This window comes from Antedon bifida, chromosome 6, assembly GCF_963402885.1.
Source record: "Antedon bifida chromosome 6, ecAntBifi1.1, whole genome shotgun sequence".
Taxonomy (NCBI): domain Eukaryota; kingdom Metazoa; phylum Echinodermata; class Crinoidea; order Comatulida; family Antedonidae; genus Antedon; species Antedon bifida.
In genome coordinates, this window is record NC_136231.1 from 5,765,504 (window position 1) to 5,788,400 (window position 22,897).

At 32.4% G+C, this 22,897-nt stretch overlaps 1 protein-coding gene across 4 annotated transcripts; it reads right to left on the minus strand.

Annotated features, from left to right (window-relative positions):
• Positions 1-5: 5 nt before the first annotated feature.
• On the minus strand, positions 6-22,228 carry LOC144845354 (glycine dehydrogenase (decarboxylating), mitochondrial-like). Of its 4 annotated transcripts, none has more exons than XR_013612543.1 (24): positions 21,763-22,228; positions 21,001-21,079; positions 20,463-20,598; positions 15,483-15,647; positions 14,331-14,408; positions 13,583-13,730; positions 12,399-12,595; positions 11,921-12,017; positions 11,050-11,155; positions 9,717-9,865; positions 9,181-9,261; positions 8,738-8,841; positions 8,127-8,253; positions 7,432-7,574; positions 7,132-7,207; positions 6,564-6,689; positions 6,152-6,414; positions 5,762-5,909; positions 5,270-5,381; positions 4,684-4,779; positions 4,006-4,113; positions 3,243-3,388; positions 2,315-2,635; positions 6-2,076 (listed from the first exon to the last, which is right to left on the minus strand). XR_013612543.1 is itself a non-coding variant. In XM_078702624.1 (23 exons), exons 1-23 carry the CDS (start codon positions 22,039-22,041, stop codon positions 2,516-2,518), a joined length of 3,084 nt encoding a protein of 1,027 aa, XP_078558750.1. In that variant the 5' UTR covers positions 22,042-22,228; the 3' UTR covers positions 6-2,515. The 4 variants fall into 4 exon arrangements, 1 of the variants encoding a protein (XP_078558750.1); XR_013612542.1 differs by having other exon boundaries at positions 6-1,839; positions 1,936-2,635; XR_013612541.1 differs by having other exon boundaries at positions 6-1,839; positions 1,889-2,635.
• Between the last annotated feature and the right edge of the window lie 669 nt (positions 22,229-22,897).

Here is a 22,897-nt window from a genome sequence, read left to right on the forward strand (position 1 = left end):
AAATACTGCAATACCGCATTTGGTTTAAAGAATTTTATTGAGGTAAACTTGTGTTTAAAATCCTATAATGTACAGTGTGCCCGACACATCATATGAAACAATGCCGATGCTTCTACTGTAGCAGAATGACACTCATTTAAAACAGGTGTACAGTAATTGTTAATATTAAACAAAATGATACAACATAAAGATTCCAGACACCTTATATTAGTGGAGTGCATTTAGTAATATCATGCACAAATAACTTATTTCTTCATCATAATAATACAAAAAATAAACTAGTGTTGGTGAGGTCCGTTTATTATCAAATACAAATAATAATATTTTTCAATTCAATATAAATGATGGTTATCAACTAATATACAAAGGAGGGTTTTTAAGTGGCTGTTTATTCGAGGGGGTTGGCGAGTAATATTCAGGGGAGTAAATTATCCGGGGAAGATTTTTTTGTTGCAATATTTAACATGTATAATTAAATAAATACCCCCTAGATATGAAAATGAATATCGAGAAGTGATGAAATACAGTAAAAATTGTATCAAAATGCTTGGTAAATTGTGGATCATGTCAATGAATTCTGCTACAAATAGAAATGCAATACAATTTTGTGTTAAATATGCATGTGACGGGGTGTTTAATTGAAGAAATAAATAAACGCCCGGGGAGGGGGTGTTTATTCGAGGGGGGTGTTTATTCGAGGGGGTTATTGAAAGCGGTGCATTTATTCGAATTAATAATGTAAAACAATTTAATAATTTACATAAATCATAATTTGATATATTTGTTTATTCCTTATAAACATATATTCATAGACCACCTGTATTTGTAATTCATCATTAATTTAATAGATTATATTTGTTGCTATAGCAATATAACCAATTTACTTATTCTGAATTATTTATAAAAGTAAATTATTATTATTTTAAAATAAAACATGTAATTATATAACCAAACACACACCACACACTTTCTAATGCTGTCTACACTATCAAACTTTATGCGACAAAAAATGTGATGTGCCCATAATATATGGACACTATGATGTCATATCACTACCATATTTGGGCATATCACTACCATATTTGGGCATATCACTAACATATTTGGTAGTGTAGACATAGCTTAATATATTTTATGTAAAAGCTGACTTGTGTTTTGACCTATCTATACAAATAACAAACAAACCTTAATTACAAAAGGCAGTATAATTTTATAGTCTTACTCTAATTTATCATTTCATATAAAGATATAATAATATAACCAAAAGCTGCATAGGAAGGCACTGTAAATAGGGAAATAAAATATAGTTATGCGACTCCAACTTAATATTGTGATATTAACATAATGTTTGTATATTATAAACACAATAATTTTTCATATAAAATATAATGTTTAATAACATGTATCAAATTTTAACAAGGTTTGAATATAATAGTGAAAAGGTAATTTTGTAATAATGCTTCTAGGGGACACGCTCTTGTATTAGTTCAAAGACATTCCACATTGTTAACTGGGAGAGTATGAAATTATTCAGGATTAGAGCATAACAAATTGCTAGTAACAGCTTTTCAAATGTCAATATTAAATGTATTTATTGACACTAAATGAATAACAAAATAAATATATATTCTAAAGGCTTGTGGTTAATGAGGGAGAAATTGCTAAAAAAAATAATTGAATACAAAAATGAATGATACCAAACAGAAGATGAGTATACAAGTACAACTTATATTTTAAGATCATTAAAATTAAGTTATTGTTGTTGTTGAATCTCTATCCGACCGAAGACATTGTTTTCATCTATTAGTAAACATACTATTTCTGTCACATTTTTGGTACCTATATAAACATGTCTTGTAGAGGGACTGATTGGTATCATTTTTGATACCTATAAACATATCTTGTAGAGGGACTAATCGGTCACATTTTTGGTACCTATAAACATATCTTGTACAGGGACTGATCGGTCACATTTTTGGTACCTATAACCATTTATTGTAGAGGGACTGATCGGTCACATTTTTGATACCTATAAACATATCTTGTACAGGGACTGATCGGTCACATTTTTGGTACCTATAACCATTTATTGTAGAGGGACTGATCGGTCACATTTTTGGTACCTATAAACATATCTTATAGAGGGACTGATCGGCCACATTTTTGGTACCTATAAAGATATCTTATATAGAGGGACTGATCGGTCACATTTTTGGTATCTATAAACATATCTTATACAGGGACTAATCGGTCACATTTTTGGTACCTATAAACACTATCTTGTAGAGGGACTGATCAGTCACATTTTTGGTACATGTAAGTAACGTGGATTTTTTTTTTGAAGATGGAAATCCAGTACTACTCTTTTATTATATAAAACCTTGGATTATCTCTATAATACCAGATAAAACTCAATTATCTGATTCCATTCCTGTTGTTGCATAATATTAATTGAATAGTACAAATATTGATATATATATATATTCTATCTTTGTAATAATTAATTGAGGACAAATCAACTTTCATCTTCATAAGCTTCCATCGGTGGACAGGTACAAATTAGATGTTGATCACCGTATACATCATCTATTCGAGCGACAGATGGCCAAAATTTATTATCTGGTTTTACAAACGACTAAAAGAAAAAAACAAAATAATTACAGTATATTAAAGGATTTAAATAATAACCATTAAATCCTAACGAATTAAATCCATTTTAATCCTAATTCTGCATTGTAATAAGTAGATTTAATTAAATTAAACACAGTTCTAAATTTTTAAGTTGGTGTTACAGCTTTGAGCAAAAGTTACAAAAGTCTCACTTTCATTCATTTTATTTGGTCAAAATCATTGCAACAACTTTACAGCATATATCAATAAATATCTTGTCTAGCAGACACAGAGGTCAATGCACTTTATATAACCACAGCATTGCAAAACATGTATTTGTTTTTGTCATAATGTGGTGCATTAGCACAAAGACATGATTGTTTACTTTCCATTGCACACATTACATTGACATAATTCAACTATGTAGTATCTGTATTGAAAACAAAAACTAGGTTCTTTATCACTAATAATTGCACACTCAAGTCTACTACATACAACTAAGGTTCTTTATCACTGATAAACTACATAAAACCAGGGTTCTTTATCACTAATAATTGCACACTTGAGCCTACTGCTTATCAGCATAAAGTCCATTATTTTCAATCACTTTCTCAAACTGTGTAAACACTTACTGCTGGATATGCCGCTTGCTTCCTTGGGTATGCCTTATCCCATGTATCTGACATCACTACGTGTTGAGGGTGTGGTGCAAACTTCAAAGGGCTGTCTTTACTGTCAATACGACCTTCCTCAACATCAGCAATCTCTGCTCGTATGGCTAAAGATAAATAGTGGTAGCATATTTATTGAATATTGAAATTCAAGAGGGAGAATGCTATTCTTAAAGTTTTGTTTTGTTTTTTGTTTGTTATTTTTTTATAAATACAGTTTAGTAGCCTTGTCAAGATAAATCAATTACAGTATCTGATATATCCAAATATGTTGGGATTTGTAGAGGCTAGAGTGGGGGCCACTGTTACAAAAGTGTATGTTCAATAAATTATTATTATTATTGTTATAGTGTTCATCTGTTTTTTAAATTAATAATAATAATATCCTGGATGTATATAGCGCCTAATGTTGTGAAACCTCTAAGCGCTGAACATTATTACCCCAGTCATTTTTTTGGAAACAAACTCCAATAATGCAGCTAGTAATCAGCGCAAAGTTGTGTCTTGATCTAACCGGGTTCCTATTTATAAATATGGAAGGTGTAACTCTCTCTGTTTATTTCAAACTGCATACCTTACATTTAGCATCCACTCCCTATCAACAATGCAGCAACAACAACAACAAAACATGCCACCTTAAGTTGAATAAACTTATACTAGATGGTTGGGAGCTTTTCGTTTTATGTTAATTTTTATTATCATCATAAATAATATAAATATTTACTTAGTAGGGCATCACAGTATCGATCCAATTCTTCTTTGTTTTCACTCTCGGTTGGTTCTATCATTAAGGTATTACTGACTGGCCATGACATAGTCGGGGCATGGAAACCTACAACACAAATCATCAATGAAATATAATGAACATTTTGTACACAAATTTGGCAGATATCCTGGTACATTTGTTATTTCATATAAATATCATCTTTCTTGGAAAGGGTACTTAAAATCAAAAGAACAGAAATTTATAGGTAAACAGAAATTGAAATATTTTATTTATACTGGGCGACCTCTTCAGTCAAAGACTGGTCTCCCAGAGTGATCAGTGGCTGTGATGTACTAATACACCAGGGTAATCCCCTATTCGTCTCGAAAGATGTACCAGGTTCTTTAAAGTGCACACAAGCTAGATGTGTACACTGGACCTACGGTTTATAGTCCTTATCCGAGAAGACTCGTTCTACCACCAGACCATGGAGTGAGTGAGCGAGCCTCGATCCCTTGCCATGTTATGGCTACGTAATTACGGTTCCACTGTCTTTGTGAGATAAAGTGAGGCAAGCCATTATGAATCATAATAATGCCATATATCAAATCTATTGGTGGACCCTCTGATCTATAGATAGATTACAAGTTGTAAATATAATTATTAATGTTGACATTTGATTTGTATTTTACATACCAAAATCCTGCAACCTTTTAGCAATATCAGCTGATTCTATGCCTGCTGATGCTTTGAAGTCCCTAGTATCAAGGATGAACTCATGAGCTACAAAACCTACAAAACAAACAATTAGTAATTAGTACATATACATTAAACCCCCTCCTTTGAGATGCCCCTATTATGGGGAAACTTTCTCTTATTAGCTCTATATACACTATCAAACTTTATGTGACAAAAAATAATGTACCCATGTATGGACATGACATTATATCACTACCATATTTGGGCATATCACCACCATTATTTGGGCACATCACACTTTTTTTTGTTAAACTAGTTTGATAGTGTAAACACACATTTTTTAACACTACAGCCAACTTTAATTTTGGGGACACCTAAATTCAGGGGACGGTCTAATTCAATGAACACCCCAACTTTGTTGGGTCCTGAGGATGTCCCCTCAATAAAGGTTCTACGGTATTAGGTTTATGTGCTGTTATGAAGGTAATATGTATGACAGTATTAACAATGGAAGTATATAATGATCATAATAGTATAGCAGTGGCATAGCATCAACCTAGAATAGTGGTGCTATAGTACCAACCTGTAGGTCCTCTAAACAAAATCTTGTATGGTCCTTCTAATCTCTTTGCCATGTAGTTAGCATTCAATATAGCCATTTGTGTTGCTTTTCTTAAACCATCTGGTCCCATCATCTACACAAAATAACAAATATTCTAAATTGCACATTATTGAACATAGAAAATACAAAAATCATAATAATAAATAGCATTTATTCAGTACAATATGTTACATTATACACAACCATATGTTCGGAATTGATGATTACATAACTTTACATTTATATTCACTCATTATGCCAATAGATATTAATTCAAATCTTCAAAGATGATAATTATCATAATTACTATTCTATTTGTATTAGTTATTAATTATTAGTATAATTGTACATTATTGAGAATATGCTGTTTAGGGTTACCCTCATTAAATAATGTTTAATAAAACAATTTAAAAAAATAAAAGTATCTGCTATGTTAATGTCAATATACTTCTGCATTCACTTGACATCACTCACCTTAATATAAGCCCATGATATAGGAAGAATTGCACTAGAGCCCCATGGAGCTGCACTCACAACGCCAAAGGGGGATGCTCCATCACTGTCAGTACCAACAGGGGGCACCAAGGGATGGGTTGGCAAGAATGGGGTTAAATGTTTCTTTCTATAAATAAAAATACATTTTAATAATACTGTATCTTTTAAATTATCTATATTTATATATTATATATTATTTATCTTTTTCATTGGTTGTGGTTATTGTAAAAACATAACTTATATATTCAATTTCTTTATTTCTGAAACATAGAGTAGCATATAAATATTGTGTGAAAAATAATATATTATATATACATATACTGAACATAGATACAAACAATTCATATTAATATTTAACACAATACTTACACACCAATTGGGCCCATTCCAGGCCCACCACCTCCATGAGGTATGCAAAATGTTTTATGTAAATTTAAATGGGAGACATCTGAGCCATAATCTCCAGGCCGACACAGGCCCACCTGGGCATTCATATTAGCACCATCTACATACACCTGACCACCTGCTTTGTGGATTAATTCACATATTTCAGCTACACTTTCCTCGAAGATTCCATTTGTTGATGGGTAGGTTATCATAATTGCGGCTAATTCTTCATGATTTTCTTCAACCTGTCAATTTAAAACCACTAATAATTACACACCAATGTAATGCATGTAGTACTGTAATAGCAAGGTGTTTAATAGGTTTTAGAAATTACACCAAACAAGTATATTTGACAAATATTGAAGTTATTGAAATATTGTCCCATGAAACTTACTTTCTTTTTGATGTCATCGATGTCAATAGCGCCATCGTTTGATACTTTGATTGGTTTGACCTTCATACCTGCCATGTGCGCACTTGCTGGATTGGTTCCATGCGCTGATGTTGGAATTAAACAAACCTATAAAATAATAAATAGACAATGTCAGGGATCTGATACTTTTGTAAAGCTCTGTCTACACTATCAAACTTTATGACAAAAAAATGTGCGCATATATGGACATGATGATGTCATATCACTACCATATTTAGGTCACATCACCACCATATTTAGACACGTCACAGTTTTTTTGTCAAGCTAGTGTGGTTGCAGTCGGTTATGGAATCCCTAAACTCATGGTACGCCGTCCTCATCATACTTTCATAATGTACTTACCATTGTATTTATTGAGTTCAACGGTTAGGTCGGGTTTTACTCATCAATGCCTAGAGGGATGTTATATGTGTAAGTACCTTCTTTGGGGAGCAACTTAGCATATTAATGGACCACCATGAATTTTAGTGTTTTATACCTTTAGTCATGCACAGTCATATCTGTGATTAAATTTTGTTTTGTTAATTACCTTACGATGTCCTTCTCCTATGTGTGTTAGATATGCCATGATTGCCCGCAGTCCGGCATACTCTCCTTGTGCTCCACTGTTGGTGAAAAAAAAAATCAATTTACTGTACATCATGCAAACACACCAATCTATATTGAAAATTGATTGATTGATTGAAATATATATTTATACTGGGTAACCTCTTCAGTCAAAGACTGGTCTCCCAGAGGGCCCAGTTGGTGATCAGTGGCTGTGATGTACTAATACCATTGAAATATATATATATACATTACAAGAAGTCAATATTAATTCTTTACTCACCTATTTGGTTGAAATGAAATACTATCATAGCCAGTAATCTCACATAAATCTTGCTCTAATTCCTGAAACATTTGTTGGTAGCCTAGGGCTTGGTCTTCAGGGATAAATGGATGTAGATTAGCCAGCTCAGGCCATGTGATGGGCTGAAGAAATAAATACAGTAACCTGCTTTAATTCTAGAAATGATTGAGTTAGTGAGCAGGGGTGTCCACAGTAGACATGGAAAAGTTTCAACTCAAACTGACCGACAGAGGGGCATGGCTATATAGTGCCTACACAAATTTCCCCATCCCTTCTCCAATTGTCAAGTAACCCAAAATATCTGTTTTTACAATTTAAAGAGTAGGAAAATTGGGTCCTTTCAAGAAGAAATTGTTGATTTGTAGTTAACGATGAATTGTCCCCCAAAAACATGAAAAATGAAGATTAATTAAATCAGACTTTGAATATGTTATTTTGGAAGTTAATCACCTCCGTAGAAAAAAAAACGAAAAAAAATAATGTTTTCTCTTATAAAATGACAAAATAAATGGTTAAATTCAACCAAAAATCCATTATGTTACATTAAAATGGAATATTCAACAACATTTTTTTTAAGAATTCTTTTTTCAGGGGGACAATACATCTTTAAATGTATGAACACTTGATTGAAGATCACCTAGCATTAAGGCTAAAGTAAGGTATATATATCTTACCATCATTTCCGATGTGCTGTTCAGTTTCATAGTACAGGAGCCCAATGGAATCATACTATGTGCTAATGATAAATCTTTATTTTCTAGGGTTTTCATGTATCGAACAATCTGAGTTTCTGAATGATGACTGCAAATAAAAGCAACATTTCAAATATTTAATTTTATGTTACCATCTAAATTATGTGGCAATTTCATTCAAATATTTAAATAATTTAAATAATCAGATTTTCACATTCAAAGGCTGAGGGATGCAATACTACTGTATGCAATTCAAATATTGGTCAATACAAAACTGAAAAATAATTAATTAATATTGGAGATTTGGTGATGGTCAAATAAATAAAAGGTTTTCAAACATCAAAAATGTACTCCTTATATTGACATTAGAGAGGTTTCGGTTCGCTACAACATAGGACCTACAATTTATGCATATTCTGTCTTGTTGTCATCTGGTCCTAAAATCTCCCAAGGAATTCAGCAAGGAACCACATCCTAATGTCCCCCTATGTAAAAAAATTAATTAACATGACATAACTAGGTCATAGGTCATAACATAATGAAAGCTCCCTACAAACAGTAATGTCATTTAATGACCTTTAACCTGTACTAACCTATTAAATACAGAATGTGTAAGAAATTCACTGGTTCTCTTATGCTGTGTTTTACAAATACTATTCTCTGCAACTCCATCTGCAAATGTTTCTGCAATTTCATTCTTTAAAAAAACATACAATTCTGTCAACTTACGATAATTCAACTAATCCTATGTTTTGTGATGTATAAAATGTAGTGATTTTGGCTAGAAACACATGAAGACATTAATTTAAATAACTAAATATAGTTTATTTAATTTGTAGCTATAGTTTTAGTTAATAGGGGGATAGGAGACATTGTAATGAATCCACATATTTACAAGTGAATTACATATCAGCATCTGCAAATATGTCCACAAAAATATAATATCTACTAAAGCTTTATTGACTTATCTATGTATCAATATAAAGTGAAGCATATGGCCACTAATTTAAAAGTTATTCAAAAATAATATACTTACAGCCTTTAGTTTACTACCAACGATATAAAGTAAATCTTCTAAATCTGCTAGGCTAGCGGTCTCATCAATTGAAATTCCAAGCTGAAGAGTAATCAACAATGCAAGTTAATAGGGTTAAAGTAAATTAATTACAGTAAAACCCCTCCTTTGGGAGATACCTATTTAGGGGACACTTTCTGGTGAAATAAGCAAGAAGAATATATGTTTGCTATAGTTAACCTCTATTCAGTGAATACTCATGAAAGTGTCCCTTTAATAGAGGTTCTACTGTAAAAAGAATACGGCCCTGAAAGTGTCCATTTAATAGAATTTCTACTGTAAAAATAGGGTCCTGAAAATGTCCCTTTAATAGAGTTTCTACTGTAAGAAGAATAGGGTCCTGAAAGTGTCCCTATAATAGAGGTTCTAAGAATATAATCAATGAAAAGAATATAAATATTGATCTACAATATATTTGAAAACCACCATGGAGGGTGGAAGGTATAGAGAGTCTGGCATGCAGCAATCTTTGCTAAAGTTACTTGAATAAAACTCACTTCTCCATTGTCATACAGCCTGAGATTAATCTGCTTTTCAGCAGCTCGATTTAAAACATCTTTCCTAATTTCATCTGAATTGCATTTGAACTTGAAAGTATCAAAGAACACTGGGCCTGTCTGTAAATCATGCCCTGCATTCTTTACTCCTGTAAAAAGATAGGTAATTCAATTATAAATGAGAACCCCCTGTTTTGGGATACCCCAATAGAGGGGATATCACAATGGAGCAGATATCCCAATAGAGGGATATCCCAATGGAGCGGATATCCCAATAGAGGGGATATCCCAATGGAGCAGATATCCCAATAGAGGGGATATCCCAATAGAGGGGATATCCCAATGGAGCAGATATCCCAATAGAGGGGATATCCCAATGGAGCAGATATCCCAATAGAGGGGATATCCCAATAGAGGGGATATCCCAATGGAGCAGATATCCCAATAGAGGGGATATCCCAATAGAGGGGATATCCCAATAGAGGGGATATCCCAATAGAGGGGATATCCCAATGGAGCGGATATCCCAATAGAGGGGATATCCCAATAGAGGGGATATCCCAATGGAGGGGATATCCCAATAGAGGGGATATCCCAATAGAGGGGATATCCCAATAGAGGGGATATCCCAATGGAGCGGATATCCCAATAGAGGGGATATCCCAATGGAGGGGATATCCCAATGGAGGGGATATCCCAATGGAGCGGATATCCCAATGGAGGGGACACAACAATTAAAGGACATTTTTCAATGAAAAGAATAAAGGAACAGTAGTATATAGTTCAAATATATCTTGAAAAGTAATATAAGTTATTATTATTATATTGTAAGATATTGTACTATAAATATGGTATGATTTTTTCCCCATACAAGTCGTTTCATTTTGTTTATTTTCCACACATTTAAATGCATTTAAACAAACATACGTATACAGTGTATAATATATATAATAGGTGGAAGTCTTGACCCCTGTATCAGTATAATAATAACAATGTGATCATTCATTGACATTAACTTAACTATGAAAAAACATTTCTAAATGAACCAATTTGTTTCAAAGGGCTTTTGACTTATGTAAAGACTTAGAAGAATTAAAATTGATAAGAATTTAGGAATACTGTATATTGGTTTTGCCAGGTAAGCTAGGCACAATATAATGAACTAGTCAATTTATATTTTTAGATTTTATCTGTTATCAATCTAATTTTGTTTTAAGCTAATAATAATTAAAATTAAAAAAGTAATTTCAATATAGTACTATTTATACTATTTATTTATACAATATCATAATAAAAATGCACATATTTTGATGACATTACATTATATATATACCTGCAGCTATTATGTGTGTTCCATTGTGAACCCGATTAGCTATTGACTTAAGTCCTTCTGGCCCGTGATATATTGCATACATTGCTGCCATATTGGCTAGAAGCGCCTATAATAAAAAGTACACAATATGTTAACAACTATAAAATGGTGAATGTCAAGATGGTATAGTATTTGTAATAGTTCAATAGCTCCTTGTTGGTTTGTATCATAACTATATTAAAGAATTTAAGATAAAACAAATTATAACTAAGTTTAGATTAGGTGTTCTTGACCTCGAAATTGAAAAAAGACGGTGACAAGAACACCAACAGAGGAAAGAATTTGTAAAGTTTAGTAACAATTTAGTTTTATTTTTATTACAATGTTCTTAAATATAATAATTTTAAAAAACAATTCCATTTTCTTACTTCAAATTCCCTACTGTTGAAAAATTTAATTTATTAATGTCAAGTAGAAAAGAAAATAATAAAATAATATTCATTTACTTTGCTTATAAAAAAAGAAATCATTATTTAATGCACACATAAGTTTATTTTATTTTTTATATTTTATATTGATGTATTCGGGCCAATGGCCTATGTATAATAAATGGCCTAGGCAATGCTCCTAGTAAAGAAAGTATCTGAATGAAAAGGCTTAAAGGAGGTAAATGAGGTGGGGTTGTTAATTTTCATGTTAGTTACTAATACATCCCTTTCATTTAAGCATGTTTTTCACTAGGAAAATTTACCATGCAAACCCAATGTTTTCACAGAGAAAAAAATGTATAATTTTACAACAAAGAAAGCAATTTTCATTTTGTTTGTTACATTTGCGTGAGTGCTATCATGCATGCATGAAAACTCAGAATTCTGAGTTGGAACTCACTTACCTGTGCTGTACAAATGTTACTGGTGGCTTTATCTCTGCGGATGTGTTGTTCTCTTGTTTGCAACGCCAACCGCAAGGCATTTTTACCTGCAGAATCCCTGTAAAAAGAGAGACATTTTTAATTATAACATACATACATAATAGTGTAATTGGAAGAACACTATAATGATAGCAGTAGCACCATTCCAAGGGCACACTTCCTACTGTAAATTCTATGACTGGAACAGACAACATATATTGACAACATTTAATTTTTATTTTATTCAATCGAAACCAACAGCGATAATTACCGCCACTAACAGGTTTGTTTAAGGACCTTGATTGGTCCTAACATTGATCAAGGGCTTCTCTCGTCCAGTGCCCACCTTGACCAGAGGAAAAGGCATGGGCCAATACATCTGAGGCAGATACTAGATGCAGGGGCTGCCATAACTATAAAACTACAAAAGCAACATTTACACTTTACAGTACAAACTTACCTTGTTACTCCAACCATTCGTCCAGGCATCATTCGCTTGAATTTGTCTCGTACAGCAAAGAATGCCGCATGGGGACCACCGTATCCTAAGGGTACACCAAATCGCTGGCTGCTTCCTAATGCAATGTCCATGCCTAGCTCTCCTGGTGTACGTAGAACTGTCAAGGCAAGCAGGTCCGTAGCGCAAATTGCCAATGTCTATAATTCATACAAGTCTTATTTATCTATTCACATATTACAGTATAGAAATAGTTGTATTTAAAGAAAAACTTTAAATTCTGTATAAATAAAAAAAAGAATATGTTAGATTTTTTTGTTAGGAATCCAAATTATTCTGCTGCAGTTTAAAGAGTTACTGCAGTAGAATGTTGACATGAGCCCTTTTTTTTATATGATTATTGTTGTTTTGCAAACTTCTGAAATTTCTTTATAGATAATTAAGTATGTCTTATGTCTTAGTATTGTTGCTAGTAAATTAATAATTAACATTTAATAATAAACTAATTTATAGGTGCATGAATAATCATTATAGTATTTACCGTAAATCTTCTAATAGTAACTCCCTTCTAATAGTAACCCCCTTCTAATAGTAACCCCCTTCTAATAGTAACCCCCTTCTAATAGTAACCCCCTTCTAATAGTAACCCCCTTCTAATAGTAACCCATCTTATAAGTCAATTTATAATAACAACCCACTACTCGAATAGTAACCCATGGGTGTTACTATTAGAGTCACAAAAACTATTGACAAAATGACATTATAAAGACTGGTCATTTATGATGCAGCCGTATTTTGAAAATTAATAATGCATGTCGATCTCGGTGGTGGGGGAGGATTGGGTGTTTTTGAGTTTATAAAATAAAGTTAAAATACAAATGTATTCATACTGTTTTATTATTTTGCTTGAGTTGCTGACCGGAAAAGTTGGGGTGGGTTACTATTTTCAGGTGCCTAATTTAAGATTAGTAATATAGTAACCCACTACTCTAATTGTAACCCGCTTTTTAATAGTAACCCACCCTAAAAAACAATCAAAGAATAATAACCCAGGGTTACAATTAGAAGATTTACGGTAATATTTGTATTACATACTGTAGAATCATTTAGATATTCACCAAACCACATAAATTCTATATAAAATCAACTTTAGTACTAATCTATGTATTCTTGGGTTAAGAACATACCCCATTGTTATGTGCATCCTGTACCATAACTGATAGGTCAATGACGTTGCCCTCTGTATCTGGGTATTGGAACAGTACACCTGATATATCCCTGTTACTCAAATCCATTTCGTTAATGTCAACCTCGGTAACTTCAATACCAAGCGCCCTGATGCAGAAAATAAAAAAATAATGGTATGGTCAGTCAACTAACAGTCTTTAAAGAATAGGCTTCTTTTGGGCTTTAATACTGTACAATATACAGTACTTTACAAAATCAAAGATGTATTAGTACTGTACTTGAATACTTACTGTGCTGAATTGCGCACATGTGAGGACGACACATAACCACAACTTTCTACTTCTCTTAGGGTCCCTTTATTTCAAGTGCTGCCACAAATGGCGCCTATTCATCTGTCCACAATGACCGGGGCTGAATGGACCACGTACACCGGAGTAACCCCCTACTCTTCCGAAAGAAGTGGGTTCTTTAAAGTGCACACGAGCCAGATGTGTACACTGGACCTCCAGTTTTTTATCCGAGAAGACTTGTTCTACCACCAGAACAATTGTCGAGGAGTGGCTTGAACCTATGCCAATTGTATAGCTATGGTTTGCGGCAGCGCAAAAATGAGTCTCAGTATAAATACAGTTATACTATAGTTATAAATTTATTCCTATGTTGAATAAAACACATGCATTGCACATGACAGTAATAAGTGTATTTTATTCTCAGTATAAAATGTTTATAGATAAACTATAAACTTACTCTGCTCTTGTTCTAACAACTGCTAATGTCTGGGGATGGCACTTGATGTCGATATAAAACTTTCGTCTTTTGTTGTGTCTATGGAAAATGAGAAAAAATCATTGAATGGTTAGGATGTCATAGGATTTTAACAATGGCTACAGTGTGTAGGAATATCAGTTGAATTCTACAAGTTGGAGATTCTTCAAAGAAATCAATAATATTCTTCCAATGTTCCCAAATCCTACTATATCAAATGTGTACCAATTTGGGCCACCATCAGTCTTTAAAGGCCAATTTACACAGAAAAGCGGCAACGGTAAGCTTAAACCATGTAGATTGTCCCACATAGAATCTGTATCTATCCTGAGTGGAAACCATCCATTTTCCTGTTCAAATGGTCATAAGGAATAACATAGATTCTATATTTTTATTACCGTTACCGCTAAATTGGCCTTAACACTGAATAAACTGAAACAACCTAACAAATTAATATTTTTTTAAATAATATGACTCATTTTATATTGATAAATTAGAGTACAATGTTTAAAGGGAATGATTTTTATTTCCTACTATAGCCCAACATTAAAAACTCCATATCTCCAAGTTAAAACTAAGGGTAGTACTTGACTTTTCAAAATTATAAACAAAATTAGTAAACAATTTTCAATGAAAGCTGGCATAAACGTTATTTTGAGTTCTGTTCCAACGATAAACAGTGCAATAGGATGAAGCAACGTCTTCATACAATTGGACTTGTGCTTAAAATTACTAATCCCAAGGTCCTATGTTGATATCCTAACACTGGTTTAGAACCATGCACCACTAAGCTTCATAAGACCCTTTCACACAGAATAGTAATATTCCAGTAATTCACAAATGGCACATATGTGTAAAAGTACCTTATGGACCGAGTCAAAGTGCGATTATATTACCATAGCGGTCATAAGCCTTATTTTAATAAATGATTGGGAACATCTGGTAAACCTTTTTTCTAATTTTGCACCTTTTCCCTAGGACTCCATTCACACAGGTAACTGTAAATTACCCCAATATTACTATCTGTGTGAACAGGACTATAATTTAGCATAATTTTTATTCTGAAATTAGCAATTAATTCTCTGTTTACTCGTATGTGTGCTGAAATAAACAAATATGACTGATATGAAATACCTGTAAGCTAGGCCCATGGCCTCAGCAGCAGCTGTACCTTCATCTAGTAGGGATGCATTGGCAATTTCTAGGCCTGTTAAATCTACTACCATGGTTTGATAGTTAAGTAAGGATTCTAGTCGACCTTGGGCTACTTCGGGCTGGTAGGGTGTGTACTGAGTAGTCCTGAATATGAAATGATAGATCAAAAGAAAAATATTATTATTTTTACAGATATTATAATATTTTTTATTTGGTTTCTATAGGTGATTGTGACATTATACACAAAGTGATTTACTGCACGATACAGTACATGATGTAGTGGATGTTGACATTTTATCAAACTGGTCTGACGGTATCATACCACCATACAGTAGTAATATCAATGAATAATACAATTGTAGTATATTGCAAAAAGTTGATCATTGACATTTGAACTCTCAACTAGAATTGAGGTCAAGGACATGGTATCAACAATAATATTCTAAAATAATTTATGGTATAAACATCTTGTTGGTATGTTTCATGAATTCATTTTATAGTAAAACAGATAAAAAAATTAATATTGTATAATTGATGTAATGTAACATCTAAGTTCATAGTGTATTGAGAAAACATTTTTTGTGGAATGCCCTACAGTATATAAATTATCAACATTAACATATTTAAATACTGTACTCTTTAAAAAAGGCGCAGAAAAGGCACAGTAAATGTGCTTAAAATCCACAGTATGAACATTATTAAAGCCGACCGTGCCTTTCCTATACAAATAATTGTTAAAAAGGTAATAATAGGAAATGGATAGGAAAAATACACGTAGATTTATATGCAAATTGACAAAAAAAGCTGAAAGGATTACCCAGACCATGAAGGAAAGATATAGACAGGCAGACAATAAAGGCTGTGGTATAGTAATAATAAAATCAATTTACATGGTAATGGCCTTGAAATATAACAAAATTAAATGTCTAGTTAAATGTACCATAAATACATACTATGAATATAATGATTATGAATGTTTTTTCATAACCAGTCAGTAATCATATCAATAAAATAGTATGGCATGAGACCGCAGATTACATAAATGATTACATTTGCTTTTTCCCTTATTGTGTTTTTCTTTCCTTTTAAATAATGACCATAAAATATAGTTTAAATGCTAATATGAGAATATTTATCTGTTGCAAGCTATACTACACGGAATCATTATGTCATTGTGTCCCAGTTAAACACTATTTGTTAAACCTATTGTTTAAATCTAGTGTATACAGTTAGTCAGTGAAACTGAAATGCTATTATTATTAGTAAATACTAATCCTGTAGTATTGCTGTACAAATACTACTACAGATAGTGTAATTATTTTTTTTTGTCTTGTGTGGGTTCGTCCCACTTTTATTATAGTTCTCTGACAGTTATAAATATAATAATATATATATATGCACATTTATATATTTCTCTTATTTATAAGGTACATTGCTAAAAACATACATATCTTTTAAACAGTATATACAGTACATAGGCTAAGATTATTTTGATGTTAAAAAGAAACCACATTTACATTCATATACATTTTTAAAAATACAATTAGTTAAAATATGTCGATGGCAATAAAATGACGATAAAAATTGATTTAAAAAAAACGTACATTTATGAAAAAGTGATTATTATTGTTTTATTCTGTTCGTGTCCGTGTCTGGGTAGAGAGGATATAAACTCAGGGGAAGAATAATAACAGGGGAAGATATTGTAATTATTAATAAATCTTACTTACATGTTGAAGTCAATCAATCTGATTGTAGATTCATTTATATTCCTACTGAACCATTATACAATGGTATCCCTGCAATATTTGAATGCATTTCACAGGCGGGACTTTTACTATTAAACGTATCTGAACAACTACTTTCTCATAGACAATGGCCCTTCGGATAATTAGCCCATGCATAACTATAACCCTGGACAACTATTACTCGGGTATTGCTAAACCCCGCAAAAAAAAATAGCAAACAGCATTGAACAAATATATGTAATGTATGTGATTGAATTATGATAGTGTACAGTAAAGTATGTCAGTTTTAAAAAGACACTTTTATGTTGGTTCAATGGGGTTTGCTATGGTTTTTTTGGAGGTTTGCGAGGTTTAGCAATACCCAGACAACTATAAATATAATACATAATATATTAAAATCGACTCAACAAATATTATCATATTTTAAACAATTGTAATCTACAGTATCTTCTTTGTATTCAAATTTCAATTGTTTGATATTGCCCTAGAAACTGTACAGTATCATTTTTGTTATGGTCTGTGGTTTGTGCATAGGCGCCTACAGTATTGAGATTTACCATCTTTCTGTCTGTCTTAAATAGTTAAAAACAATGGATATCTGTAGTGTTTCTGGTCACCTATCCCTTTATCAATCGCTATACTACTACTACAGACTACTATACAGTAGGGTATTGCTAAATTGTGCAAACTGTGCAAAGCTTGCGAAAACTCACAAAATGCCTTCTCTATAGTTCCAGTTGTGATCTAATTAATATTAATTGGTTTGAAGAAGGGTTGCGAAGGGTTTTTGCGCAGTTTAGCAATAGGCCTACCCCTACAGTATAGGATACGACGACAATCACGAATGCCTTAAGCTGTCCTCAATGTTTAATAGTTGACGTCTCTTTCTACAAAATGAAGTTTTCAATGTTGTATTTATGGTGCATTTTTGTCTTTACAACTGCATTATTTAACCCTAATGGTTGCCCATAGATACTGTAGCAGCTATCTTGTGATTTTTAAAAGGATAGCAACGAAATGTTATTATGATTATTGCAAGGTAACATTCAATACCATTTGCAATCAACAATGTATTTGATAATTTCCTCAACTGAGTATTGTATGCTAATTCAAAAGGCATTATCATCAATACATTGTGTTACTGTACAGTACGTGCTACTGTACTCTGAGTATTTAAACTATACAAATCACAAAATCCTATTGTAAACTTAACTTAATAGTAATACATAACTTAAGATAAATTTACTACAGTACAATTCATATTCTCTTCAGAATGTGTGGGCGTACAAGTATAACTGGTAGTACAGTAACCCTAAACACAAAAGGGGTTTTTAAGGTTGACTATGCATGCACAGTAGATAATAATAATATTTGTAGAATTTGGAATGTGGGCTCATTTTTTTTTATTTTTTTTTTATTCAGTATATTACAGAGGCGACTTACAAGGTGGAACCACCTAAGCTTCAAGGCGCCTCATATTAACAAATACAACATTTAGGAGTTTGTTTCTTATTTTCCATTTCTGGTGTGAGCAAAAAACCGATTAATTAACCATGAGAATAAACTATCCTTTTGGAAGTAGAAATGGAAAGTTACAATTTCAAACTAGACTTGAACTCGTCACTTTGACGAGTTAGTTATCCGTACAACCATGGAGGTATATTTATACCTCCATGGTACAACAAACGCCACATCAAACATGTCATACTGTACATTAGACAATGAGCACAGAAAAAGATTATGCCATTATGACCTGAAGAAGATAAGTATACAGTATGTTGCTAGTGTGTAATTCTGTCTATTTTGTGTGATACTGTATAGTATTACAGTAACTGAATAAATGGTTCTTCAAGACAATGTTTAAAACAACTAATATATTGGGTGTTGGAACCATTTACCACTGTACAATAGATGCAAAAAGAATTGAAAGACTGATTGATTGAGCATTGTTGAAATCCAGTCAACTGCCGGCAATTGATCATCTGAGCACATTGTATTGATTTTGGGTATGTTGACATTTTATAGTCAACAATCACCGAATGATTTTAAATGTTTTCTTTAGAAAGAAGATTTAGCAGAAGTATGGTACAGTACGTACAGTATATGAATTGTGTACGGTTAATCAGCACTATACACCAGTAACACTAATAAAAGGCCCCTAGTTGTAGCCTAATTTATCTAATACTACTAATAGTGGAATTTACAGTAGAATAAGTGATAAATAAACATACTGATAGTGATAGGCAATTCCAAGGTTATGAAGTAATTTGAAAAAAGTAGAATACTACAAATGAAATACAAGACTATTTCATTGGAAACGAGCCAAGCTGACTTATCAAGTCTAAACTCAAATGAGGCTGTTGATCTAATCTAAGAAACTCAATTAGTAAGTTCAACTATTATGAGTCAAAATTTAACGTAAAAATAAGCTGATAAAAAAAAGTAGATAAATTCATACAGTACACGCCCCATAAAAAATAATTATTACATTTAATTAGTATAAAACTTAATGGCAATTTATTTTTTTATAAAGCAAAATTTAAATTTAATTTCTTGTTTTGTACTTTTCATAAATGTTAATTTTCACCAACAATATATTTAAGTTGACGTCAGTACTGTAAATGCATCACATGTTTTACAAGGAAAATGTGTAAAACTCTACACTTCTAAATTTCATTCAATGTCCAGCATATGCCTTATAGTGTACATCTCTGGATTGTGTGTAGCTGTGTATCAATAAGATTTTAAGAATATCATAGGTATGGACTTGCTGCAAACATTTCTTTAAAATCAAATTTCAATGAAATCAAAATGTTCTTTTATAGTATTTGACATGGTAAAAATATAGATTAAATAACCCCAGGGGGAAATTTCATTTTTAAATTTTGTTTAGCAATATTGCTAATCAAACTGATTTTTGAGTCGAGAAACATAGTTTTGTATTGTATTTTTTTCTACACAAATTTAAAAATCTGTAGCAAAAAGGTTGTTTTGTATAGCTTTTTGCTATGCTACACTAGAGAAATTATTCCCTGAACCCATTCACACATACAATAACACATGATTGTAAACAGTTTTAAAAGATAACATACTGTACATAGTCTACTATGTGTCTGAAATTTACAAACTTATGATAATTATAGGCAAAAAAAAATGTTGCTATCAAATAAATACCAAAACAGCAATCAATCAATCATTAATAGACGCTTACCATCCAGGGTTTTCCAGTATATTCCTTTGTATTGTGTAAGGGGTGAAGCAATTATAGTAACCAAGACCAATATAACTTCTCCATATTTTATTATTTTCAACCATATTTTTCAGTTTCTCAAGGGCTTCATTCTCACCTGAAAAAAAAAATCACCAAAAACAATATACTATGCGTTTATAACGTTTTTATTATATTTTATTACAGTATATATACTTGCTATGTAAATAGTGTATTAATTCACCTTTGCAAAAACATTAATTTTTAATAAACCTTGAATTAAATTTAGGCTATTTTCCATTTTTAGTTTTTTTCCACAGTTGCAAAATGAGGTGATTATTGTGGCCAGTCTGCATTAGTACCCTGAATTAGGTGGTATGATTCTCTGTCAATAACTCATTAACTGTACATTTGTTTGTGGATTCAAGAACATCATAATTAAATGAAATATAAGTTGAATCAACTGCTCTTATCATATTATTCAAAGTACAAATTGGAAACGTAATACAGGAATGTTATGACAGAAATGTAGGTTACTTACATAAGGCTGGCGTGATTGAAAGGGGGTCATCGACCAGAATGTTGGCTGGAACAGTTAGTTTTGTTAGGTCTTCTAGTGACTGTAAAAAAAAACAAGGGTCATGTCAATATGCTATACAATAAGAATTCAATAATGTATTGTATACAATCTGAATGCTAAAATCTTTTAACGAAAATTTATGTTATATTCATTTTTTTAATATTGTTAATTAAATACTACAGTAACTAATGCAATGTTTGAAGAGTAAATGTTATCCAGTGGTGCAGGTTTTGGGTAGGGGGTGGTGGGTGAGAGGCCTCTTTGGGGAAAATAGTTTTGTTAATTTTGCTTATTATTAAATATATTTAATAATATCCGTCAGTATACTTCAGAAGTCTGAATAATTCGTCATAAAACCCAAATTATCCTATTCAGACCTATAGTGTATACATCACATCAGCTGTAGCAGTAAATTCTAGGCTGTGACACACAAGCAATCAAGGACCATATTTTATCACTCCAATAACTTTTATGAATATGATATACATTAAAAATAGAGTAAATATAATTGTCTCAATTGTATTTTGTTTAAATAGTTTGTGTAAAATAGTCAATAGGCCTAGGCCTAGTTCTTTTTTTCCAGTTGAGAAATTACACTGAATGAAATGCCCTGTTGCACAAGCAAACCACACAAATAAAATGAAATCTCTTTTTTTTTGTCTGAAATCAAAATCTTCAATTTCAAATTTAGGCAAATGTGAAACACACAAAAGTTTTTTTTACCTTTGCTCCAACTGTTTTAAGCATTTCATCAATATCACAAGCTCTTGGTCCAATGTGTCTATCAGCAAAGACATCGTGCTTAGGATACACATTGTCAATAGCCCTTCCTGTGCAACTGAATCTTTTCCCAGTTGTAAGGCTAGGCCTAGCCACTTGAGTACAGGCAACGTATCTTGTTCCAAGACACTGGCTTATTAGGCCAACATTATTCGAAATCCTATACTTCGCGCGCTTAGCAGACAGGCTTACGATAGCCTGGTACTGACGAGCAACATTCATTTTACTGAACACAGAATGTATGTACCAGTAATCTACAATGGATCTAGATACTAACTAGACTAGATCACACGCAACTGATGAAATTACTAAATATATTTCACGAGCGCATGAAAAAATAAAAAACGGTAACAATATCAAACACAGAAATAAAGGCCTCCTTCTTCCAGCCGTGACACACACACCACGACGACGAGCAAAACATACGATAAAAGGAATAGAGGGGGCGCGGCTGGTTAAAACTGGAAAGTGTAAAGTGATCAGCGAGAACTGCATCGGATTGGTTCAAATGCAAACATGTAAATCGATATATTCTTGGGCAACCAATAAAAATCATTTTGTTGTTACGTAATACCTGTAATACACTCGTTTAGCAGTCAACATGTCACTATTATATTATGTTCAATATATAGAAAACTGAAAGTATATGGTTTAGGATTATAAAATGGAACATCACAATATCACGCCGGAAAAGTTATTCAACGTAATTCTATGGAACGCCATCGCTGCCTCCGGCAGCCAACTTTAATTTTATTCGGCTCTTTTACAATTACGTTCGGCTCTTTTAGCATTCGGCGCATTTCTATTCGGCCCATTTACCATTACGTTCGGCTCTTTCAGCATTCGGCGCATTTCTATTTGGCCCATTTACCATTACGTTCGGCTCTTTTTAATTTTCCCCTTTTTTAATCGGCTCTTTCTGCATTACGTTCGGCTCTTTTTGATTTGTCCATTTTTTATAGGGCGCAATTAAATTCTAACCTTTTACATGGGGTCAAATGGAAGAAAATCAACGGCTGGAAATGAGTCTATGAAAAGTTTACAAAACATGTAGAGTGTTTGGTTGGTTGAATTAAAT